The sequence below is a fragment of the Lonchura striata genome, chromosome 2, assembly GCF_050655825.1.
Source record: "Lonchura striata isolate lonStrDom1 chromosome 2, ASM5065582v1, whole genome shotgun sequence".
Classification (NCBI taxonomy): domain Eukaryota; kingdom Metazoa; phylum Chordata; class Aves; order Passeriformes; family Estrildidae; genus Lonchura; species Lonchura striata.
The window spans coordinates 18,835,738-18,862,855 of NC_140704.1; the positions used below are offsets into that span (position 1 = coordinate 18,835,738).

At 40.6% G+C, this 27,118-nt stretch overlaps 1 protein-coding gene across 20 annotated transcripts in view; it reads right to left on the reverse strand.

Moving 5' to 3' along the window:
• MLLT10 (MLLT10 histone lysine methyltransferase DOT1L cofactor) overlaps window positions 1-27,118 on the reverse strand; it is a 133,612-nt gene that overhangs the window by 97,727 nt on the left and 8,767 nt on the right. For 12 of the 20 annotated variants that reach the window (XR_014950953.1, XM_085565581.1, XM_085565559.1 and 9 more), the window contains exons 2-4: window positions 24,727-24,895; window positions 20,996-21,075; window positions 2,727-2,781 (exon numbers count right to left, since the gene is read on the reverse strand). Coding sequence is in view for 19 of the 20 variants with exons in the window: in XM_085565581.1 (XP_085421707.1) it covers window positions 2,727-2,781; window positions 20,996-21,075; window positions 24,727-24,895 (304 nt within the window). In the remaining variant the exon portion in view is untranslated. The other 8 variants (XM_085565574.1, XM_085565570.1, XM_085565540.1 and 5 more) reach the window with 5 other exon arrangements.

A 27,118-nucleotide genomic window follows, 5' to 3' on the forward strand; every position in this document is an offset into this window, starting at 1 on the left:
TACCATGATATATAGTCAAATAATTATATTTACAGTCAGTTAACAATACTTATAAACAACACAAGTTTGATTCCCAGACTACTGCCATACATGTAGTGCCCCAGAGTTATTAAAGGCAAGACAACACCGTTGTTTTATCAAGGTGTTAGGCTCAAGAAGAGCCCTAAGATCATCAGGCTGCCTTCAGTCACAGTTGTGCAACTGACTTAAGACAGCTCATGTACAGGTTGCAGCTACAAGAACACTCCTGGTCATTCTTTCTGTCAGCATTAGAGTGGGCAGCTAGTTCAGAGAAGTTTTCATGTAGCTGAAAAGGAATGCAGGGCAGAAAAAATGGCAAAGTTTTAAAAGCTCGTACCCATCACAAAGGAGGAGGAAAAAATGTATAGCAAGGACCCTCACTGCAGTAACAGCATCTTACCGCAGGTTAAGAAAATCATTGAACACTAAAAAAAGCTCAGTAGCACATTAATCTTCCAAACATAAAAGAAAATATGGTACCTTCAAAGCCCAAAACACAGTCCTTCACCTTATATAAAGCAAATATCCAGAAGACTGTTAAAAAACTACAGGAGCAAGAGGCCATGTATGGGCTAAGCTATCTGTGTATTCAAAACAAAAAGCACACTTGCCAGATTTCTGCCAGAAGGCAGAAAGAAGGAAAACCTTCTATCACTGACTTAAAATCAGCAATTTCTTCTCTTGTTCTGAAAACCTAAGACTATTTAATTATTTCTATACTTCAAGAAAAACTGCATAATTACAAGTTTATAAAGCTAGATCCTTACAAGGTTTTACCAGAAATGCTAGTTTCCAAATTTCTTCTCAAATACCTGCATCTTTTTATGACTCACTTGGCAACAAAAGGTGTAATAGCATTAAAAAAAATCAAGTATTAACCTACTGAAAACGCCATTTCAGCTGGCAAGCCCATTATCTGATCTTCAACAGTATTAAGTCTAAAAATCTTCTGGCACAATCTCTTGTTAGGAAACACTATGAAAGGAAAGCTTCAGGTAAGAATGCAGATTTCTGAAATTCAACACCAGTCGAAGTATTTTCCAAGGTGCAAGTCCTTTTGTAAAGCTATTATTTAAAGAACATTTGGTCCACAAAATCGAATTTGTTGTTTTCAACACATGGACAAGATCTGTTACAGAGGCTGGGTGTTTTCAGAAGAAAATATAAATTCCTATACCTTTCAGCTATAAAATATTCAGTATGAAGTTTTCATGGATGAAAACACTTGGGTATTACAATTATAGTACAATGTTATATCTTTGCTATAGAAACTTAAAGCATTTCAAGCTTATAGAGTAATTCACTTTCAGACAAGAACTTACAATTAACAGAGCCATAAGAGAGATAACTAATAGGATGCTCACATCTTTAATGCACACTATCAAAGTTCTCAAGACTTCATGCTAAAAAGATTTCAAGACCACCACAGCATAATAGCAAAGCATTCCCAAATACTACTTTAAGTATAAAACCAGAACACACTTCAGCTATTTCGTTCTTCACAAATTTTCCTGTATATTTCAAGACATTTGAGGCTTTCTAATTACTATTTCTTAAAATAGTGACCAGCTGCCATTTCTGAAGAAATTAATTCAACACTGCATGTATCAACATGAGAGGAATAATAAAGAGGAATAAGACTTAAGTACTGGGTATTAAGTTCAGTGATGTGTTTGACTCAGTTGACACTAAAATGGTAAACCTAGAGCATATATATATATATATATATATATATATATATATATATATATATATATGAACAGAGCAGTCAAAGGTACACAAGGGAAAGGACAGATCAGCACAACATAAGCAGGCCCTGTATTCCTGCAACTCAACTAAGCTGCATCAACACTAAGCTAAGATATAAATTAGCTAGAATATCATGTACACAGCATCGAATCCGCAGAATGCAATTTACATAGACTGTCCAAGTGAATTCCAGAATATAGATCATACTTTCTCTTCTCACAAGTGAAAGGGCTCAGTATCAAAATGACCTGGCTATCTACAGATAGATGATGGATGGGAATTTTGAAGTACCTACTAGAGAGAGAAGGCAGCATTCCAAAAGTGATTCAAAAGTTAATTGAAATTTTACACTCATATCACCCAGCGATTAGTATAAACATAATCAAGCCAGGATATTCAGTGGAGACTTTATCTAGCAGTTCTACTCAGCAGGAGCAGAACTGATGATAACCTGAACAGTGAAATTAGAAAGATGCAAGGGAGAGGTAATCACTACGGTAACTTTCCAACCCTAACTTCTTTGTTACAGAACCTATTAGTAAATCAGGCATGAAAGTGTCAACCTTTGAAAACGCACTGGTGCATTTAGTCTGGGCTGTAGACATAAAAATTTGACTTCCCTCCTTGAATGGTGTACTTTCAACAGCTTTCTATAAACCCTCAGGCTCCAACTAAATACACATAAAATTAATCCATGTTACCCATTAAAGCTTATGTCAAAATGTAGTTTTTCAATTGTATTTTTTTTCCTAAAAATGAAACTAAGAATAATGACAGATGTCCTCAAAGTAAATTGAACCTGAACTGGACAAATAAGGGTTACTGTAAAACAGTTATCTCTTTCCAAAGAAGTCCATGTTTTCTTTTATGTTTAGGATCCCTATAGTTTTTCTTCCACAGATTTATTTCCCTGATACAAAATAAGAGAGTTCACAAAAAGCAAGAATAAAACTTACCCCCATTATCTGTTCTCTTTAAAGCACCATCCTTATGAGGGCATAATTCACATCTCTAGGAAAAAAAGCAAAAGTAAAATAAAAAAATGGAATGATCATAGAAGCATTGAAAAAGAAACCATACACATTAAAACTGTTACCTGATATTAAGGAAGCAACCATTCTTTAAAAGTGAATGTGTGTGTTTTCCCTTAACCTTTACTTGAATATCAATGTTAATTTGTGAAAAATAAAGCTTTCTCCTCCATATCTTCAAACTATGATACGCATTAAAGCTACTCACAGTTCTACCTCCAAGATTTTCTTCCTGGGTTTCACACCCTGGAATTCTGGACACAATCCTCCAAAAACTATAGCACAGAATGGACTTAAATGCCAAGAAGCTTGGACGTAGTCCAAAACACCCTACTGTATCCTAGCCTCTCTGTATTGACCAAGACAGTCTATCATGATTAAGTGTTGTGGCTATGATCAGCACAGGTGCACATAGCTATGGCTGGCCACAGAGCCTCTGCTGACTCCCACTTATCCTGAGAGATGAAAACCAACCTCACTTTCTGTCTCAGAAAAAGGAGGTCAGAATTTGACAACTGTAGCAAAACCACATGTCTGGAAATAAGTAGTTTGATCACAAAATGACAGAATAAGCTGAGTTGCAAGGGACCCACAAGGTTCATCAAGGCCCAACTCTTAACCCTGCACATCATCACTCCAAGAGTCATCCCAACGTGCCCAAGAGTATCGTCCAAATGCTTCTGGAACTCTGTCACCACTCTCGGTGCTGTGACCACTTCCCTGGGGAGCCTATTAAGTGTGCAACCACACTCAGGGTGAAGAACATTTATCTAAATATCCAACCTAAACTTCCCCTGACACAACCTCAGGCCATTCCCTCAGGTCCTGTCACTGGTGAGCACAAAGAAGAGATCAGTGCCTGACCGTCCTCTTCCCCTATGAGGAAGTTGTAGACTCCAATGATGTTTTCCCTCAGTCTCTTCCATGGTGAACAGCCCAAGAGGCCACAGCTGCTCCTCACATGGCTTCCCCTCAATGCCCTCCACCATCCTCATGGCCGTCCTTTGGACACTCTGACAGCTTAATCTCTTTTTTATTTTGTAGTACCAAGAACTGCTCCCAGCACTGGAGGTGAGGCTGCCCCAGTGCAGAGCAGAGCAGGACGATCCCTCCCTTGCCCAGCTGGCCATGCTGTGCCTGATGCCCCCCAGGACAGGGCTGTCCCTCCTGGCTGCCAGGACACTGCTGGCTCATGTTCAGCTTGCCATGGACCAGGACCCCAGGTCCCCTTCCAGAGGGCTGGCTCTCCAGCCTCTCATTCTCCAGTCTGTCTGTACATACAGGGTTGCCCCATCCCAGGTGCAGAGTCTGGCATTTGCCCTTCTTAAACTTCATACTGTTGGTGATTGCCCAGTCCTCTAATTTATTAAGTTCTCTCTGCAGGGCCTCCCTGCCTTCAAGGGATTCAACAGCTCCTGCCAGTGTTGTATCATCTGCAAACTTGGTTAGTGTCCCTCCCAGTCCTGGGTCAAAGCCATCTATGATGTAAAATTCTTCCAACATACACCAGGATCACAACAGAACAGTTTTTCTGCTATCATTGCCTCCTATCAAGTTCCTAATATCACATTTATCTCTAAGTGTAGAGATACATACTCCAGAGAGCATGCAAACCAAATCCTAACCAGATATGAGCAATTACTAGATTTGACATATATTCTACTTCAAGTGCTTCACATTACAAGCACAGGAACAGCACAGGGGATCCTATAAGTAGGAATCACCATATTACAATCTTTATATATTTCCAGATTAGGGACAACTCAAAGCATAGAAACCAAATAATCTTCTTAAGCAAATCAAGATCATCAGATGCAAACTTAACACCGTATCCTTCAAACAGAGTGGGCCACCTGTTCTCACTGTTCCCTGAACAGAATTATTCTCCATTACCAGCTAACTGATAAGACAGTAGATAAAGAAGCCTAATATGCTATAAGTGCCTCAGAAACAGACTGTGCAAACTTATTTGAGGAACTAAAAATTCATATGGCTAAAGTATATCTCAAGGACTATCTTAACCTGTAAGAAATTTGTAATACTATCTTTCTTAACCTGTAAAAAATTATATTAGCAGGAAAGAGGCTTTCATGGAGAGTAAAATAGAAACAAACTTATTTTTTTTCTCAGTGCACTGGTATAGAGAGCTGCACACTGAAAGAATTTTTAGGATTGTAGCCTTTTGTCTTTTGCTTCACTCATCTCTCTCACACACAAAAATGATCAGCAATTTCAATGTCAGCATTAGGTCTATGGTGAAATTTAGATATAAAAGTGGCTGAAAACATCTTAATCACTCTGCAAGTTGTCTGCAGACTTGGATCATTACTTTTTTTTTTAAGACACTGAAATGAACTGTTCAGTTCACTTTAAATAAAATCCTACATATTCAGTATATTTGTGAGCTGTATCTTAACACTTCAGCTCTCCAAATATTAAATACTAAAGTGCTGAGAGACACACAGTAGCAACAATTTCATTTCAGTGAATTTCTCATACACTGAACCAGATTTCTAAAGAAAGAAGCCTGGTATGTATTGATGGTCACAGCACAATAAAGCTGGCTCCCACCCCAAAGCTGCAAGCTGGCAGCTTAAAGGCAATGAGATGAGATGATGTAACTGAGAGAAGAGAAGCTGTTAACAGCTTCTACCCTGCCCCACCTATGCAAGACTCTGGAAGTCTGACATACATTTTCACTAGTGGCAAAACCAGTTTAGGAGGTTCTCTTCTTCCCTTCACCTCCCTCTCATTAATTTCTCCCTCCACCACACCCTCAGCTACTGACACAACTATCTGTTGGACTGCCCCTTAGAACAGATCAGTGAAATAGAAAGAAATAAACTTTTAAACATTTTTAATTCAGGCTATATCCGTGATGCAATAATAAGAATAATTCCACAAATGGTTGCATCAGCAAAACTGAAGGCAGGGAGCCACAGCACTGCAGCACCAGTAATTAAAGAATTAGCAAGCTTCTTGTGCAAACTTAACCACAAAATAAATCAAAATTATCACAGGACACTAAGATGCAATGACTTGAGCCAGTCTTTTATGCCGAAGAATTAAGCATGTTCCATTCACTCTCATCAACTTCATCTGATTTATTTGTCCTTGTCTACAAGGACTCAGGTCTGTCATTAATCCTCTGCAGTCCTGGCTGCTAACAGTCAAGAGAAGATGCCAGACAGAAAACTGAAGTGGAGGTGGAAGTTTTGACAGTGGAAGGAAACCTGAGTGCACAATGCACTCATCTCTCATGGTGCTGAGAACGAGTAACTCTGCATAGATACTTGCACTTCGATGACACAGAGCACTTCTGATGAAATTAAATCTGGCTACAATCTGCAATAAAGTAGCACCCTAGTAAGCTAACAGAGCAGACAGCTACCCCAAGCCCTTCCATTCCCTTTCTCTGCATTAGGAACCTAACTCCCTCCCAGCCTCCACACTCTCGGATTCCGTCACCCATTTCTGCTCTGCCAAGTTGCTATACATGCCATGTAGTAAAACCAGGAGCTTTGCCAAGTGGCAAGTGAATGTCATGCCTTGAGACAAGTATCTACCAGAGAATTTTTTTTCTTTAAATTAACACTTTCTTACTAGTTCTAAAATGGATGGAATAATACTTTTATCATGCGTGTTGATGATGCAACACAGTATACGGAATAATCTGATGATACGTAAAATGGTCTCTAATATTGGAGCACAAGGACCATGGCAGGGCTCTTTTCTCCAGTTGTGTGTTATAAGTCTTATCTCAGCCAAAGATTTCTGACAGAGATTTATTGTCTGAGTATTCAGAAACACTTGTGGGGAACTTCTAAACCAGCTGTGCAGGGCAGAGGGAGTAGGTAGCAGGGGCAGATACAACACCTACAAGACACCACAGCACAAATAGGGCAAGCTTCTATAACTGCTCAACAATTCAGACAAACATCATCAGGTTAAGCAGCACAAATATGGACACTACAGAGCCTGACTGTAACCCTAGAGAATAACCACATCCTTTGGTGTGCTAAAGGGCACTAGTCCAATACAGGGAGGTGCAGCAGTGCATGTGGTGCTGTAGGTACAAGCAGCTGAATTAGACCTGAAGAGAGTGAAGAGACAAATACTGGCTTAAAGAGCACAATGAAGTTGTAGAAAATGACATCATCCTTTTCCTTCCTGTCCTTAGAGAACATCTCATTTTTGCAGCTCTTTGGTGGAAGAGACTAAGTTCATGGATCTAGCTTCTGTCCATGCAGAATTGGGGTGAACTCTCAGCAGGAATGGCTTTAGACTATGAGGTCTCCTGTAGAGGACTAAAGTGAAACCAATCTCAGAGCTGTGAAGCTGGAAGAGTCTGACAGCGTGACTGTCACAACTCACTTCTGAGCTACATAAACAGCAACTTAATTAAGTAAACAAAGACTGATCCTATTCCTTTAGCATTCAGGCGCACTGAGATTGCCTGGGTCTGATGAAAAACCCACTGCCTCCTGAGGAGTCCAGTCTTTAAAACATCACCCAGCAGAGAACTAAAACCAGAAGCATGCAAGATACATGCAGAAAAAGAAACTTTTTATCCCCTCAACATTATTACAAAAGGAAAAGTAACCAAGGAGAAATAAAGAACTGAAATAAACTTTTTAAATTAAACAAAAACAACAGAGGTGACCACTAAAGATATCCATCAGAAAAAAGTTGCAAGAATGGAAGACCAAAGTAGAACAATTCCAGCTTCCCATACTGAATTAGTTACAGTCCAACTTGGCTCCATTGCATTGTGGTATAGTGTTCTTCCTTTATTCTAGATAAATATGCCTTTCCATTTTAACCAGGACTAAGAGCTACCTCAACCAGCATTAGGTAACATTATACAAATATAATTTTTCAAGTCTTTTTGGTAAACCTAGCTCTACCAATTTTTCAGCTGGAAAGGCATAGAGAAACTGATTCAATCCAAGAGACTACCTTATTCATGTTGAAATTAAGGGAAAGAGAAAAAAACACATGGTAAATAACAAGATAGACAGGGACAAGACTATTCATGCAGGAGAGAAGAAAAATAGGAATATAACATTGTTCTTCCCTCAGGGTTCTGAAAATTTGGAGCACATTCATAAGGCATCATCAGCAGACACCCATTATATGCTGTGTCTTGTTATAAGAAAACAAAGGTCAAAGAATTCTTTGCACATAATTAACTGAATTGTGGCCCAAGCTAGGCCATAGGAACCATTCACCTGAATAATGACTGTCAACCAAGTAAAATCCTGCAGGACTGAATTCCCAGCATTGCAATGAGGCAATAAAACCTTTCTTTCAATGTGACCTGTTAACCTAAATAACACAAGATCTACAACAGATTAAACAGACCACAGTTGCTTAAAGCTAGCCAAGACACCAGGCTGCAGTTCCAGCTGACTTTACTAGAGCCTCACTTTAAGGTAGCATAATTGCACTGTGCTGCCAGAAGATCATCACTGACCATCTCCTGCTGTGTCCTTTCTACTGTCTTCCTTGCTCTGGGAAAAGTATTCTACTAACTATATGGAAATCCTAACCAGTAACCTAAAAATAACTTTTTTTCAGTCAGATCACTTCTTTGAGCCACCTTTCCATACACGACCAATGTCAGATAATAAATGTTACCACGGACAGGTGGTCAGGAAAGGATATGAAGGATACAACTACCTTATCTGGGAGGTGGCATTATCTACACTGGCTACACATCAAGATGGAAGTCCCAACCAAAGGCCTTATTTTCAAAAGGAGAGAAGGAAGGATGGAAGGAAGGAAAGCATACACTTGAAACAGACTAATTTTATGTTGGTAGTAATAAAGGCAGATTTCTTGCTCAATTTTGTTTTGGTATTTCCCTGACATTCATGTATTTCAAGATTTTCAACAGACATCAGCCATATATGCAAAATACTGTGTTTGGAAGCTTAAATTCCCTGTCAAGGTGCATATACCCAGCACAACACACTTCCAACACTGTTTTTATTCTCCAAAGTACATTCTGATCACAGAATTACTATTTAATACTGCTTGACAACAGGAGAAAAAAAAAAAAAAAAAAAACCCCAAGCCCCAACAGTATTTACCTGGTAAGAAACAACTCTGTGAGATCACAATGCATGATCCATGAAGTTACAAATGACAAAAATGGTGAGTTACATACAATCAGCACAACAGTTCACAAAAGCCGACACTCAAACTCTTTCAATTTTTTTCATGAACAGGAGTTAAAAGTCATCAGACAACACATTTTATTCTGCTGCTCCTGTTAATCATTAAACAAACAGAAGAACAGTTAAATCCACTTGTTGTTGCAATTTTAGCTCACAACATGAGGTGGAAGACAGAAGCAGAAAACAAAATGGAGTCCCCACAATCCAGGAGAAAAGTGCCAGTGACCTGCCATGCCATTTAGAAAGACACAAGTCTGTGGGGCTGGATGGGATCTACCCAAGGGTACTGAGGGAGCTGGCAGAAGAGCTTACCAACTCACTCTGCACCATTTACTAGCAGCTGTGGCTAACAAGGGAGGTCTCAGTTGACTGGAGATTAGCAACTGAGACACCTACCTACAAGGAAGGCTGGCAGGGAATTGCAGGACTATCATCCTGACCCCAGGGCTGGAGAGGTCATGAAGCAGGTCACCTTGAATGCCATCACACGTCATATACTGAACAACCAGGGAAATCAGGCTGAGCCAGCATGGGGCAGGTCCTGATCGATCAACCTGATCTCCTTTTGTGACAAAGTGACCCATTTAGTGGATGGGTGAAAGGCTGTGGATGTCCCTACCTGGACCCCAGGAAAGCCTCTGGCACCGTTTCCCACAGCATCTCCTGCAGGAACTGGCTGCCCATGGCTGACCCGGGTGCTCTGTTGGATGCGTAGGAAACTGTTGGCATGGCCGGGCCCAGAGGGTGTTGGTGAATGGAATCACATCCAGCAGAGCTCCCCAGGGCTCAGCGCTGCCACCAGCTCTGTTTAATCTTTCTCAGTGACCCACGTGAGGGGATCCAGGGCACCCTCACTCAGTCTGCAGACACACCGGGCTGGGTGGGAGTGTTGAGCTGCTGAAGGCTCTGCAGGGGGATCTGGACAGGCTGCAGGGATGGGGAGAGCCCAGAGCTCTGAGCTTCAGCAAGGCCAAGTGCCTGGGCCTGCTCCTGCCCCTGGGTCACAACAGCCCCTGCAGCTACAGGCTGGGGCAGAGTGGCACCAAAGATGCCTGGAGGAAAAGGTCCCGGGGGTGCTGGTCAGCAGCAGCTGAACATGAGCCAGAGAGTGCCCAGGCGGCCAAGGGGCCAATGGCATCCTGGCCTGGACCAGCAACAGTGTGGCCAGCAGCACCAGGGCAGTGACCATAACCCTCTACTCAGGACTGCTGAGGCCACACCTTAAATCCTGGGTTCAGTTCTGGGCCCCTCAATTCAGGAAGGCCATTGAGGTGCTGGAGAGAGTGCAGAGAAGGGCAATGGAGCTGGGGAAGGGTCTGGAGCACAAGTCTGATGAGGAGCAGCTGAGGGAGATGGGGTTGTTTAGCCTGGAGAAGGCCCAGGGAATAGCTTATCTACAGCTCCACACCTCTGTGCTCCCTGAAAAAGGGTGTAGCAAGGTGAGTGTCAGTCTATTCTGCCAGGTAGCAAGTGACAGGACAAGAGGAAATGGTCTCAAGTTGCACCACAGGAGGTTTAGATTGCATATTAGGAAAAATTTCTTCACTGAAAGGTCGATCAGGTTGATCGGAACAGGCTGCCCAGGGAAGTGGCAAAATCACCATCCCTGAAGTGCTGAAAAGGCACGTGGATGTGGCACTTAGAGACACAGTTTACTAGTGAATACGGTGGTGCTGAGTTAACAGCTGGATTCAATGATCACAGAATTTTTTTCCAATCTTAACCATTAGATGATTCAAATTCTTATAACTTTTTTAAAAACTAACCTAGGAGGAAAGAGTCAATTGCCAAGCCTTTTATTGCTTTATTTCTGAAATTGCTTTCAAATACATCTATATTACAGCATGCCATGCTACTAGGTGTATAACAAACATTTCTGCACAACACTTCTGTGCATAACAAAATGCACTAATCCAACAAACTTTCCCAAAGCACATGGACAGATTTACAAGGTAAGCAAAGCAGCTGATCAGAAGGTTAGTTTCTAATCAATGGCTTTCCAACTGGCAGCCCATGATGCTCTTAGCAGCCCAAATTCCCACTTATCAGTAACTTGCAGCACAACGGACTGTGTCCAGATACTTATATCCCAAGTTCTGTGATACAAGTTCTTCATCTGCCTTCAACAGTATTCCATAACATTTTGTCTCACTCTTGGTTGTTGCCAAAAAAAAAGATATCTGTAGAAGTCACCTATAATAGTCTTTATTATATGCAAGATGATCTTTCCCAATCCTACAGACTTCAAATATGCTAGGTAGTTTTAAATATTACTACTTTAAATTATACTTTAATAATAATAATACTCTGATAATATCTTAATATGGATTTAAAAACTGGTTTAGAAGGGTAAAATCTTGACATGAGTAGTTATTTTAGTTAAAGCAAAACAATTTAATTCTGGCAGACATACCTATTGCTGTCAAAAATGTAAATATTCTGAGAAAAAAAACTATTTAAATAACTGCTCTGAACACAAAGTTTATTAAAAATCAATCTAGAGTTTCAGTTATGTCAATGCTGCACATATGTCATCGAACCTATACATATTTGAAGTTTATTCCCTTCTTTCAATGAAAAATTATCTTCCAAGATCAAAATGTTCTTGGTATTCATTTTCCTTCTCCCCTAAAGGATCTGAAATTAGTATTTCATTTTCTCCACAGGAAACAATCTTGTATTTTCTAATTTCCTTTCATACTTTCCACGTTCCTCTTACCCTAGTGTGTTTTCTTCAATAGGAAAAAAAAAATAAAGTAAAAATGTAACACATATACATTGGAATGAAAACACTGAAGACAGGAAAAATTCTCTTTTTCCCCTAATAAACCTGGAAAAAATTGGGGTAATTTGTGTTAGATTCAGAAAAATATGGTACTGAACAACCAATGTAAACACAGCTCCATCTATAAAGATAAACCATATTCTAAAGACACTTCAGTGAAAGTGTGCTAATTAAAATTGAGAACCACTGACAACTAGATTATAGTTAATAGAAAACCTAACTCAAATTCAGCAAATCTGAGGCTATCTACAGAAAAACAAGTATCTTAGAGCCTACAAAGGAACAGCTTTTGCAAGACTAGACAACAAAAAGAAAAACCCACAGACAATTTACAGAGTAGTGCAAACCAGTACACTGCTGCCAAGATATTTTGTCTGGAAATTTAGATCTTCACATAAATTCTATCAATAGATGCAAATTTACAGGCAGTTAACACGAGAACAAACCCAGCAACAAGATATGCACCAGACTGATCACATCTACATCTGCTGGCAACAGCTTACCCCCACCCTCAGCAGTGACATCTCATCTCTCAAGCCCCTACTTCAAGCCATCTTCAATGAACCAAGAGCAGTACTGCCAACATACAAAGACTAACCAGGGAAGGCCAACATCTCAGCCCTTGAAGCCTCCAGAAAGTCCAGTAAAACTCACAAGCATTTCCAGCACCTACTGAAAATTACTGAACCTCTCCTCACACCAAACTTAGGCTATCTATTCATACCACATGTTTTTATTCTGATATTTTGCTGATAATTTGTTTTGTGCTTTTTCTTTAAAACCAATTAGGTACTATGAAAATTTCCATTAGAGTTTCTTTCTATTTTGACATCCATTCTTTGTAATACTTGCCAGAGTCAGAAATTCATTTTCCCCCTGCTCAATACAGCAAAAATGATGAGCTGCTTTAGGAACACATGACCCAGCCAAAGAAGAGACTTCTATCTACAAAACCAAATCCACACTTCTTTATCAGTTTCTAAACTACAGTGGGATAGCAACATACTTTATCAATATTCTCAACCTATGTTACCTTCAGACTTTATAACCCCACATAAACCTTATAAACTCACAAAATTATACCTAACCTTATAAACTCCCAAAATTATAAACCCACATTCATTCTTTTGATCTAAATGACTCTATAAATGGTAGTTTAAAACCATGCCAGGATTTGAAGCAGAAGTCAGCAAGGAGCTAACTACACAATATTTCAAATATCCAAAAATAGGCCAATTAAAGTTGCAATGTTTCACTATGATTCACTGCAGACTCCAGTGTTCATAAACCACAATGAAGAACCAACAGGAATCAAAGTATCTTCTGCCACATCCAAGAATCCCCAACTGGCTGACATCACTAATAGAGCAAACGAATGCACACTGTCAGTACTTCTCTTCCAAAGTGCTATGTTCTGCAACTTGACAACTTAAGAAATTAAGTCATCTTCATCTTCAAATAACCATTTCTTGATGCTGACAAATTTGCCAAATCTCTGCCCCATCTCTATTCAGTCATCTCTCCCATGAGAAAGAAAGAACTTTTTTTTAAAGCAGACAGTTGACAGGTAAAAGAAAAACAGACTCACTACTTAAAGCATTTTGGGGTTTATACCTGGATAAATTAAAGAGACTCGACCTAGTTCTTTTTATCAAGGCATCATATAAAAATACATGCAGATTCAGTTAGCACTGTCAAAAACATCTACTATAGATAATAAATTTGTAGACTATGACAAGATTATCAGAAGCACTCAACACGTGTATCAGCATTCTTCCAAGACCATCCACTCAGTAAGTACTACAGGTCATACTTAGCCATCCTTTCACTCGTGTATCGAAGTAAGACATCGTATAATACAATGTAACATAGTGATGACATACAAGGTGTATAGTGATCTGGCTACTCCAACTTTGGAAGTCCAAAACTATAAATCTTCTACCATATACTTAAGACTAGTAAGCCCTGCTCAATGTTGCACAAATCCAAATTATAAACACACAAAGTTTAAGATTCACACACTGATCTTCAAGATAAAGCATCAGAAGGCTATGAGAAATTCCTGTCACATCTGGCTGCAGTTTAGTCCAACTGAACATCTCAATTTTTTATCAGCCTGAAAGTATGCAACTGACCCAATTTAGTCTACATGAAGAAAATACAATACGCAATGGTTCATTTCAGTGTTCTTCTGCAACATCACAGCTTTATCATAAAAATTCCTAGCTATAAAATGTCAGCATCAATTCTAAGCAAGGCTTCTCACAAGTTGAGGAACTCCTTGCTTACTTTAGAGGCAACTTCTGCCAGTGAATACAATGAAACAAACAGTCAGAAAACATTTCCACAAAAGGATTACAGAATTCCTGTAAGGGAAAATGTTTTGTTCTAGCCTCACTTTGGTTAGTAATTTTGCCAAAGAACCTTCAGACTATTTACTGAAGTACCTGTTATATTGACATCTATGCTAAAAAATTTTTGATCAAGTAGTACTTGAGTGAGGTAACAGTGTTGTAAAGCTTGAATACTCTATGTAACCATGATTTGCATAATGTAATTATAAACTACTGCACAAATTACATGTACATTTCCGTAAACTGTAGCTAATCAAAAGAAAAAGTAGCAGACCTTTCCTCTGCTATAGGAAAGTGCTTCAGATAAGTTTATGAACTCATCTGTGTATTTACAAACCAAGTAATAAGTACACATACAAGCAGGGAAAATACAGCACACAAAAAAAAAAGCATGATGGAAGCACAATCAGAAATGGCATTAATACTCCCACTTTGATACACTGGAGAAGTACACAGAAACTACACTGCACTTGTGCAGCACCTTCTGCACTTCTTGTACTCCTAACCTTGAACACCACTCGCTGTAATGCTAAACAATTCTGTCACCTTTAGAGCTGCACTACAACAAGGTTTTAGGTCTGTATTCACTACATACACTAACAAAATGTGAACAGGAAAAAATATTTTCTCGTACTCATTAAATGCAAAGCAAACAACACTCACCTATATATGTAATGGACAAGAAATATATATCACTCAATCGACAGTATTTCAAAATAAAAATTTTCACCTTCACCACCATCAGAACAACACAAAGTTTCCACAATAATTCTACTTTTCTCTATTATTGTGTTCAGTCCAATTTTGCCTGCTACCTCCCCAATTACTTTGCTTATCCTGACTTCCTTATGCCCTATTTGTGACACCAAGACACACCATGATGAGTTGAACCTGGCTGGATACTAGGCCCTCACCAACGTTCTCTGTCACTCCCCTCCTCAGCCGGACAGGGAACAGAAATTGAAAAAAAGGCTCCTAGACGAACATAAAGGTAGGGAGAGATCACTCACTAGTTACCATCATGGGTAAAGCAAATTCAGTTTGGGGAAAAATTAATTTATTACCAAGCAAGTCAGAGTAGGATAATGAGAAAATAAAAACAGAATCTTAAAATACCTTCTCCTCACCCTTCCCTTCTTCCCAGGCTCAACTTCACTCCCCATTTCCACTACCTCCTCTCACCCAATACCACAGGGGGATGGGGGCTGTGGTAAGTACATCACATGCCATTTCCTCTTCCTTGTCATGGGTAGAAATCCTCACTTCTTCCCCAGCACCAGCATGGAGTCCCTCCCACAGGAGATAGTCCTCTACCAACTTTTCCAACCTAAGTCTTTCTCACGGGCTCCATTTCTTCATAAGCTGCTCCAGCATGTTCCCCCTTCCACAGAGAGAAGTCCAATAGGAAGACTGCTCCCATACAAAACCCCAACAGGTCCCAAGTCCTGCCAGCAAACCTGCTCCAGCATGGGCCTCTCTCTACACAAGTCCTGCCAGGAGTCTGCTCTAGCATGGGGCTTCCAAACCTTCTTCAGATGCATCTACCTGCTCCGGCATGGGGTCCTCCACAGGCTGCAGGTGGGTTTCTGCTCCCTGGTTGCCTTCCATGGACTGCAGGAGGATAGCCTGCCTTCCCACAGTCACCACCACCAGCTCCAAGGGAATCACCGCTCCAGCACCTGGAGCACCTCCTCCCCCTCCTTCTTCACCGACCTTGGTGTCTGCAGAGCTGTCTCTCTCACACATTCTCACTCCTCTCTCCAGCTGCAGTTTCTATACAGCAGGGCTTTTTATCTGTTCTTAAATACGTTATCTCAGGGGCACTGCCACAGTTCCTGACTGGCTCAGCCTTGACCAGCAGTAGGTTTGTTTTGGAGCTGGGCAAGCACTGGCTCTATCAGACACAAGATGTTTCTGGCAGCTTCTCAGAGAAATCCTTCCTGTAGCCCCCTTATTAACAAAACCTTGTCACACAAACCCAATACAATATGTTCTCCCTAAGTACCCTTAGGCAGGCTTTTTATTCAAGATTTCCAGCTACAAACTAATATTCAATGTCTTCTAGACTGCACAGTCATTCATAAAAGCCAGACAAGTAACAAAAGCAAACAGATCAATTTTTCTGTAGTGCACTCAAAACTAAAGCAAATCTTCTAGTAGTATTTTTACAATATTCTTAAAGTAGCTCTAGTAATATTCTTACATAAATTCTCCTTTAAGGAAAAATATGGATACACCACATTAAAGAAACATTTATTTCAACATTACTTCAAGAATTATTTCAAGGGATATCTTCAAAGAAATTATATGGTATATCAGTCCTTATTGATGGACAGTATTCAAATTGGGAAAAAAAAAAAAGCAAGTTTTCTTCTTCTAAAATAAAGTTTCATTCACCTGTATTGTGATTATATTTACCAACATTCAGTCTAGTAACAGATACAGGTGTTAATAAATAAAGATTCCACTCCCATGAAGGTAGCCTGTTGAGCAGAGGTGTCAGAGCTCTGATCAAAAATGTGTCTGCATATTGAAAGGCTCAATTCCTACTTTCTCCTTCTTTGCCTCTTTCTGTTTAGGCAAAAGGCAAGTAATACTGCACCTATGCTTATTTCATACTACATAAATGCTGGGGGCGAGGTGTGAAAATATGGATACATCAAACAATTCTTATGACCAAGTCTACAAAAAAAACTTGTAGATGAATGTGATGAAATTATAAAAATATAATTTGGAGAGAGCTCCAACTCTTACTATATTAACAATTTTTTCTTTTTAATTAAAATTCAAGTGCTCAGACTCTGGATCATCTGTGCAGCAGATGCAGGTGCAGCTCAGGTCTTGTTGGATAACCAGCAGGACACTATTGCTACGAGCACACAGCATACCTGAACTGGGTAAACAGTATAGTGGCACTTCTACTGCTGTGAACCCTTAAGTACTGACTACTGTATGGTCTAAACTTACTCTGCAATGGCAGTCTTTCTGTCTCCACAAGTTCCAAGAAACACATGTGCAAACACAGAGACTGGTTTTGCCAGACTGAGCTGAGATCCAGATGGATGCCATCTCAAGTCTTAGGTGGCTAGCTCCACAGGGAGTCACAGCCCCCTAAACACATTTCCCAGGACTAAGCCATCCAGGTGGCTTATCAGACAAGCTGTAGAGTCACACAAATGTGCTGACTCAGTTCTGGACCTCAGATCTACATTAAACTTCATAAGCCACCCCACCAAGAAAAAATCACACAGAAATGGGCAAGAGAAAGAAACACCACCATTACAACATTAGATTCATCTGTACCAAGTCCAAACTGATTCTTCCAGATGCAAGCACAGATTCATATTCCTGTGAAACAGATCAACAGCATAGTGATTCATCTGCGATGCAAGCAATGTGACCTCACATTTAGTATCTGAGCTACACTTTGACGTAGTAAAACTTCCTGGAATTCTTAGTGCTTAGGTTCAGTACAGAGATCTCCTGGTCTCTCTGAATCAAGCTGGATCCAGAAGAACAGGACCTACACATAGCTAAAAAACACAACCAAGCTACCTGCACAAATGGTGAACTCCTGCCTGGTATCTCTATCACATAGATTACTGCAGCTTCATGATGAGTATGAAGATTAGTAGCTGATAGGAAACCATAAACACATCACCTATTTGTATCCCATTATATACTATATTTAAATTACTCCTAACACAGGATCAACAAGGAAGAAGTTTGACACATAACAGGATTATGGGCTAAAAAAAGTATTTTCGAACAACAGTTGTGCTACAAATCCTAAGCTTAGTTCTCCAGTCTTTCTCTGGGTACCTGAACTATCAGCCCACAGACAATATACATGCACCATCCAATTTCTTAAGCCAGGATCCAAAGCCCCTTATGTAGGAGTTCATATATATACAACCTCACACAGACCTCAAAATTATTTTTTTCTACATCAATATGTACTTGCCCTGCTTTTTGACTCAGAAGTTCAGGTACATCTGAAGACACCAAAATGACCCACTATGCAGGGTAGTAGCAGCTGGTGCTGACACAGGCAAAGCTGGGAGCAGTCGCCACACATCTTGAAGAGACTTGAATTTCAAGTTCACCATAAATCAGCTAAGATAAATGAGCTGATTTAAAGAAAACTTAAAAGACTTTTCAAACAATAGTTAAAAACTTACACATAGATGTAAAAAGTGTGTACTGGGATTACAATCTTCAATTATGTACTACATAAGCATGATTAAAATGTAAGCCAAATAAATTACCAGCCACCTCAATATATCCATTATCCATACAGCTCAGGTTTATGAAAAGGCACACTTTCCCTCACACACAGAGAAAACATCACCCTGCTGGAACCAAAATTCAGTATGACTTGTCCAGCATGGAGCAGTGCTTTCCAACTAGTAACTGACCATTCAGCAGCCAAGACACTGGCTCCCAGCTGACCAACAAAAACACAAAAGTCAACCAGCCACCACTTTGGCTCCTACCCAGCAAATACCAGCCTAGAAGCAGCATACAAAAGAAAGAGAACACAGTACACACCAGTGCACAACACTTCATAGTACATGGGAAGCCACCTGTCCTAGTCTGCTGTTAAGTGTTCACTTAAGAACTGCTGTTAAAAACTTCTCTGGTGACCCACCAACTTGCATTATGTGCTCCTGTGTTAGTCCATTTCTTTTCACTGTTAAAGCAAGACTCACAATTCAGTGTGAGCAATTAGCTGCAGTTGCTTACCAGAATGAATTTATTCGCCCAGCAACTGAAGCTTAAAAATAAAAAAAAACAAGAAACGCACCCCAGAAACACACAACATGGACAGCATCAGCATGGAAAAATATGCCTTGAGCGCAATACTGAGGTATTTTTAAAGATTAATGTAGCCAAGCAGAAGCATAGTCAATGTAATATGGTTAATTTAATTCTAGTTTTATTTATAGGCAAAAAGGCCAAGAGAAAAACTAAGCTTCAGTCTCATACAGCAACAATAAGGATGTTTGCTTTTCTAAGTAAGTGTGTTAAAACTTCTGGGTTTGCTAAAATGCTTACTGTAAAGCTCCAGTTTCCATACTGAGATCAGGGCTTGAGTTTAGTTTCTGAATGTCAAGAGCTGCTCCAAGACACCTCAGACAGAGCCACCCTGTTTTCTAACTCGCTAACATGCAAATAGTTGTTAAAACTTCAGCCGTTATACCTCACATGCAATTGGTTTCACCTGAGAACCACTTAAACCTGCACTACATTACAAATGGGATTTCTTTTTTCAAAACAAAATCAGTAATCAACCTGTTGAATCAAACAGACACTGTTTGGTGGAAACAAAAACAGAATACACCAGGCAGAAAATTCAGTTATCACTATTCCTTCTTTACTTCAAACAGCTAAGTAAAGTAGTCTATCAATGCTATTATCTTGGTAAACTCAAGAAATTATCGTAATGTAGTGAGACAGCATTTATTATAGAACTCTGGACAGTTCTCTTTCACTCCTTGTGTCACAAGAAACCAGGATTAACTACATCCCAAACCAGAAGGATTCCCTATCATACTCTTGGAAAACCCTCTTGTAGTCACCAGCTATCTTACTCTCTCCTCTACATTTTTAACTTTGCTATCAACCTGTACATATCAAACACAGCAACACTAAAAAAATGCTACTCTTAAAACGTTACACAGCTGATAGTCTCCCCATGAAAAGAAACAGCCTTTCTTTAGAAAGGGTTTTGATTTTCTATTGACAAATACTTGAAGAGCATACAAAAGTCAATCCCTTCTTGCTCCCACCAACAGGTCTGCTTTGGAAGAACTAAGCCAGTCTAGACTACCCTAAACATTATGAACACATTAGCGGCAAAAAGTGGGAAAAAGCAGAGGAATAAGTTTCTTTAGACCTGTGTCAAAAACTCATACAACAGTATGTGTTGCCACCGTTTCTACAGCACTTTAAATTACAAACGGAAATAGGTACAGCAAACATATCATGTAAACACACTGATAGTCACTGACAGTAACTGAAAATTTGGTCTCTGACTCCTCATTTTTTTAAATATGAACACTAGAAACAGTTTACACACTGCTCTAAGATGCTGCACCACCTTCTCTTCTGACAAAATATTTTTCAGAGGCAAAGGAACAGCTCAGTCTTTCTAAATCCTCTCACTTCTGTCAGTTTGTCTTTTGCAGGAAGACAAACTAAGAAGTGCCAAGTAGGAAGAAATGGGATTATCTTTTCCTAAAAATGCCTGACATCTCCCAGTTTCATCTAACAAACACACAGGTCTGACCAAAACAAAACCTCATGTAGCCATGGTAAAAAAAAAAAAAAATAAAAGCACTACTAAATACTCAGTATCTACCACAAAAGAATTAGAAAAAACAGAAAGAAAATATTTCTTCATTTCTAAGTACCACACTCCAAGTAAGCCTTAGTTTTTGAAATTAACACCACTACTTACTGGGAGTGTTCCTAGACTGAAGCTTTTAACAGGCAGCCTAAGGTTGCTGTAAAAGAAAATTGGATATAGATTTTCTTTACTTCCTGTATCTATGAAAGTGTTGAACTGACAAAATTAACCGAAACCTACACCATAGACAAAAAAAAAAAAAAAGGACAAAAACCAACCAAACAAACTAAAAACCCCCCACCACCTAAAAAATAAAAACCCCACAGTCTGACACTGTCAGAATACTTCAGAGACAGTTACATATTTCCACTTTAAAAAAATAAGAAGATAAACGGTCTTTCTGAAAAGCATTTAGATTAATTACAACAGAAAGTAAAGTTCTCTTCTGTTATTACTGTAATTATTGGGTAAACATTATCCACAGAGTATAACTAGCACTACTTAATAAACAAAACACATACCACTCTAGCCGCTCTTTCCTGAGATTCACACTTTCTGCAAAACCACGGTCCAGTGGGTACTTGAACAATTCCATAGCAAGCTGTTTTGAACAAGACAAAACATTTCAGCAAACATAAACAGCACTACAATACTAATAGTATGTTCTAAAAGAAGCTTACTATTTGTTGATCTCACATAATTTTAAGTATCAAGAAAGTCAAAATTGACATCTATCATTGCACATTAAATACTATTACAGAATTACAAGAAACCAAGTACAAGCTTAGATTTTAAAAATTACGCAGAACTTGTTCAATTAAAAAGAACAAATTAGCTTGAAAAGTAACATATCCATTCAAAAGCAGTAACGTTTCATATGTGACCTGTTTTGCTATTTATTTACCTGCAAAACAGATGAGACACTTCACTGTAAATGACAGATGCTTGTTATTATGAGGACTTTCAGAGAAAACTAAAAGTTACTAAGTAACTAAGCTCTTCCTAAGGCATTTATTCATATACTTACTATCCCACTCTTATAAGAACATTAACTGGTCTTAAGCAGACAATCCACAGTGAACTGAACAAAGGCAAAGTTTGATTTTTTTTTTTTTTTACCACAGAAAATTCAGAGCTGTTAATACAAACTGAACTGAGCATCAGGACTTGGATTAATTGCAACTTGAGCCAGGTTATGACATAAACCCTTAGGGAAGAGATTTTCAGACATGCAGATTTATTTGCAAGACAGTCATCTATATTTTTTACGGTATATAAAAGCAACCCTAAGAGTTTGTTACAAAATTCCACAGAACAAAAAGACTTTAGCAATTTGCTCATGCTTGAAATGCACACATCAAGCAACCTTAAGAACTACAGTGGGAATTAAAACACAAAAACACAAGTACTGTGAGTATACTCTCAATTGTATGGGTGTAGCAAACAACAAAGAACCAAAAAGCCAAACACTTTGCTCAAAGATAATCCCAAAGTATTAAAGATAAGTCAGACTCAATTCTCAACAATCATATGTTAATTCAATACAAAAATCAGGTTTAAGTGTGTAAGTAGAAAAAATATTATTAATTTAAAGTTATGAAAAAAGCTGAGATTAAATTAGTAACTCGTAGTGATATTATACAAATATATTGATTTTGTGATAGCTCAGAGATGAAAAATAGTAATGCAATAGTAATATAAAAACATCTGGCTAATATACCTTCATTTCCATGAAGGAAAGTCAATGAAATCATTTCCTATTATATACAAACACATAGTCATATTAAGATCCATTGTCAGATTTTCAAATACTTTATTCAAATATCTACAGGCCAAACTATTCTGGTAAACCCTTTCTACTGTACAAAAAACATGAGAAAAAGAAACCATCTTGTTTCGTTGCATCTATAATAGCTACAGGTGTGGAAACTCTGAATTTCTCTTTAGATATTAAGATGGAGATTTTAAATGTGCAATCATACATTTAGGTTAACAAGTGCCAGTGCAGAATAGGAAACAAGTATAAATGCAACTCAGAGACAAGGTTGGCAAGCAGATCCAAAGGCAACATGAGCTGAGCAAAGATCAAAGTTGAACTGAAGTACTTCTACATCTACCAGGGTAACAGAGCACACCTGGAGCCTAGAAGAGTCCATCACACAACTGTGCTCTGATATACCGTGATATCATTTACAGAGTTTTGTTTACACTTCCACTACTATGCAAAGCTTCTTTAAACACATGAAGAGATCTTGTCCTTCACAACTTGTCAATGACTTAAGAACTGAAGTTTCCTCTAAGACACTAAGAACTAAGAATAATTATAATAACAAAACCAAAGCAGCTAATAAAGCTCTATGCATAATACTACTGTTTGTACTTCAAATACAGACCTCAGCTTTGACCACAAGGACTACTGCATTTACTACAGAGAGGATTGGACATGCCTCCTCTACCACCCTTGCTTACATGACATATCAAATCCAAAATGTAAAGCATCAACAGTACAGTAAATTAAAACATGAAGTTCCTCTTTTCTTAAGATCTCTGTAACAGCTTCTGGATTTAGATCAAGCCGTACTTTGCCCACTTCCTGACAGATTCCATCTTAGGGTTGGATATGACTTAAAAAAAAAAGTTCATTTTCTTGTACCTGCTAAAGTGTGTCTCTCTTTATTAGGAATACTTTTCTATAACTGAATTTTGTTCCTGCTATTTCAGGTCCAACTGCTGCTACCATCCGATTATTTCACTGAAAATACCAGCAAGGCTTTAGATACAAAGGAAAATGTCCAAGATAATGCAAAAGGAATAGCTGTTTCAGACATGACTTCTAGAAGTATTCATGTTTTAGTGTTCTTCCTCATGATCCTAAGATCCCACATGAGCAGTCGACCTACTGGTTAACATTACTCAGCTCTTAAGATGACAGAAAACCAATTCAAAACCAGATTAACTTCAGAGATCCTGTCAGCTCCCTTCTGCGTTCAATCTAATGTTAACAAAAATAACTTAATTCTTTTGTGTATCTCCTCAAATTACTACTATTTCTCACAATTTGTCAACTTCCAAGGAAACACATACTTGGAACAACCAACTACTGTACTACATCATCTCCAGCACAATTTAAGACCAAGCATGAGACACACATTAGTAGCATTTTCACATGCACTAGGCATTCAGATTAATGAACTGGATTTAGGATTTTCTGTCTCCTCCAATTTGTCCGCCACCTGTAAGTAGCCAAAAAGCCAGTCATTGAGTTCATGTGACTGCTTAGGAGTTGATACAGATAAACTACCATCTTATTCCTTATTTCTGCTACCATAAAGGAAAATTTATGATGACTTCCTTTCTTACAAGGTAAGCAGCAGAATCGCCTCTTCCTCTGTTCTCCCACAAAGGGTCAACCCACTGACAGAAAAGAAACAATCACACAGAGGGAACTTGCCAGCTCCTGTACTGAACTGGAAACCAACCAACCAGCCTCCACTAAGCCAAACAAATCTAGCATCAGCCATTCCAAATAGCACCCTCCCCTTGCAGAACCACAACAGGAAGTCTCTCACCTACCAGGACACATCAGCGAAATGACATTCAAGGAAAGGCAAGCAGAAACAGAAATCACATGACAGCTAAGTCTTTCCTAGGCACCTCTCTCTTCCAATCCTAAACCCTCCTTGTTTCATGGCTGCCGCTCAAATAAATTTTTCAAACTTGGGAAAAGCAAGGACAACAGGGATCACATGGGGAAAAAAAGAAATACAGCAATAATACCAGAACAGAGTAATAAGTTCTGCAAAGGCCAAACGCAATTTTAGAGAGTCTTTGAAACGTTGCAGCCGAGGTTGTTAACAGGGTGCAGAGGCAGACTAGGAAGCATAGATACAAAAAAAACATGCAAAAGAAGAGGAAAGCGTAAAAAATTGGAAAGGGGAGTTCTTCTTTTCTCACAGGCATAATGCAGAACATACTGTATACTAAGTCTCACGTGAGGGAAAAGACAGACCGACGGGAAGGAGAGAAGATGACAGAGCAAGTCAAACCAGAAAGCACGTGGCCTTAGAAACAGGGAAACAGGCTTCATGGGTAAAGAGAAGGAGCTGGGAGGGGGGAGGGAAAAAAAGAGGGGGAAAACGGCCGGGAGGTGGGGAGGAGAAGGAAGCAGGCCCAAGGAAGACAGGGAGCACCAAGAAGGAAGTGGCGAGGCCGGAGGCCGGAGCGGGCGCGCTGCCCTCGCCTGCCCGCTCACCTTGATGCACTGCGACATTGCAGCCGTGCCCGTCGCAGTAGACGAGCGGGTTCTCGGCCCAGCCCCGCTCGTCGGAGCACACGCAGCAGCCGCCGATCATCTCCTTCATGCTACTGGAGAACTCACCCTCCAGTGACACCGGCAGCAGCAGCGGCTCGCTGGAGACCATCTAAGGGTTAAAAACACCGTCGTCAACACCGCGCACGCCACACGCGCCTCGCCCTCCGCCTGCCCCCTCCCCCAGCGGGGTCTCCCCTCAGTCACTCAGCCGCAGCCGCCGCCACCGCCGCCGCGGCAGCGCTTCGGGACCCATGACCGCCGGCTGAGCGCCTCGTCTCGCCCCCGCCCGACCAACCGGCCAGGCTGTGTCGGTCGGGCCGCGGCGGCTCCTGAGGCGGACGCGGCTCCGCGGGCGGGCACGGCGGCGGCGCCGGCGCGCAGGCGCACTGCGCGCGCGCCCGCGAGGCGGGCAGGCCTCGGCCCGGGGCCTCCTCGCGAGGGTTCGCGCGCCGCCCGCGGAACGTGAGCGCCGCCGCGGCGCCCCGAGCGCGCGCCCCCGCCGCCCCCCTCCGAGAGAGCGCGCGCGGGAGCACGCGCGGCGCCCCGCCGGCCGCGCCCGCGCGCACCTGGCGGCCCGCGCGCGCACCCACCTCGGCGCGCCGCCGCGGCCGCGGGACAGCCCGCGCGGCCCGCGCGGCCCTCCCCGCCCCCGCGAGCGCCGCGCGCGCGGCCCCCGCCCGCCCCTCGGCCGCGGGGGCGGGGAGGCGGCGGACGCGCTCCCCGCTCCCACCCGCGCTGCCGCTCCGCGACCCCCCTTCGGCAGGCCGCAGGAAGCTCCCCGCGCCCGCCTCTCCCCACCCCCCCGAAATCATTTTTACTATCTTGTTTATTTTCCCCCTGATGTGACTGCAGGACTAATGCATTCCCGCTCCCAACTTTTATTATCCTGTTTATATCCCTTCGGCGTGCCTGCAGGACTAATGCGTTCTCGCTATTACGCCACTTGCCTGCCCTCACCGCAACTTTTACTATTTTGTTTATTTTCCCTGCGATGGGGCTGCAAAGCTAATGCATTATTAATCCAGCTCTTTCCTCTTCCCTCAAAACTCAAGGCGTGGATGCAGCGCTGCCGGGCTATGCCTGCCACGGCAGCGAAAGTGATGCTGAACCGGAGATGTGGCAAATAGAGAAACCAGGGAGGCTGCAGACACACAAAAACAAACATGTTCTTCAACACAGCTGCTCTCTACTTTTACTCATAGGTGGACATGTCTTTCTAGAAGTTGGGCGATTCGGGTTATTTTTAGTAAAATAACTCTGCAATTCTGTTGTCTCTCTAAATTAAAATTGGGGGGGGGGCAAAAAAAAAAAAGACTGAGGGGAGGGAGCTGAGGTGGTCAGCAGAGAGGAAAATCTCAGACTATTCAATTCTCCATTGTAAGCAGGTATGCCTGTAGCAGAAGGAACTAATTGTGGTGATTGTTAGGAGCATAAAGAAATTAAATGCAGCATTGCAAAATCCTGGTCACTCACTTGCCCCCGGCCTAGCATTTTTTTGTTTGTTTGTTTGTTTATTTTATTTTGTGTTGAGCAAGGAAGATAGCATTGATTCGTCTTCATTATCATGCTAAAAGGCAGAGAAGCTGAATTTGTGTGTGGGCTGTATTTTTCACGATGATTTTGCAAGGGCAGCTTAGCTGGTATCTGTACAAATCACTACTGAATTATGTACATTCCTGGACACAACACTGCCTAGACCCACACATATATGCAGATTATATTTTGCACATTGTCATAGTCCTGTACACAAGTGCAGATGTTTTATTAGTTAACAAACTGCTGCATGGAAGGGAGAGGTGGGATGTGCACAACTCTACCCCCTGCAGACATCCGAGTCTGCAGTTTGTATTCAGGATATCTTAGGTCAAGTTCTTTTCTCTCCTTCAAGTTTTAAGTGAAATTATTTTGATAGAAGAAGAATGGCAGGCAGGCAAAAAAGAATCACAGAGGTAGCTTCCTACATGCAAGGCCCAACCAAACATGAGATTATTGCAGCCATTTTGGGCGCATTCTAAGCATTTCTCTGTAATATATGCTCCAAATAGCCGTAAGAATTTAGAAATTTTTAAGATACGTGAAAAAATGGAGGGGGAGGAGACTGGAATGTAGTATGTTTCAGTTGTGTAAAATCAAATGCTGCTCTCAAAAAAAAAAAACCACCCTGCACCAAATGTCCTATCAACACTGAAGAATACAAATTTGAACATAAAACTATTTGTTATTAAACATACTTAAAACACTATTTTTATTACTTTAAAGCTCATAAAAATACCCTGAAAAATGCAGGTGCAAGCAATTACTTTGTAAGCAAATAAAGCAATTAATGTACCCT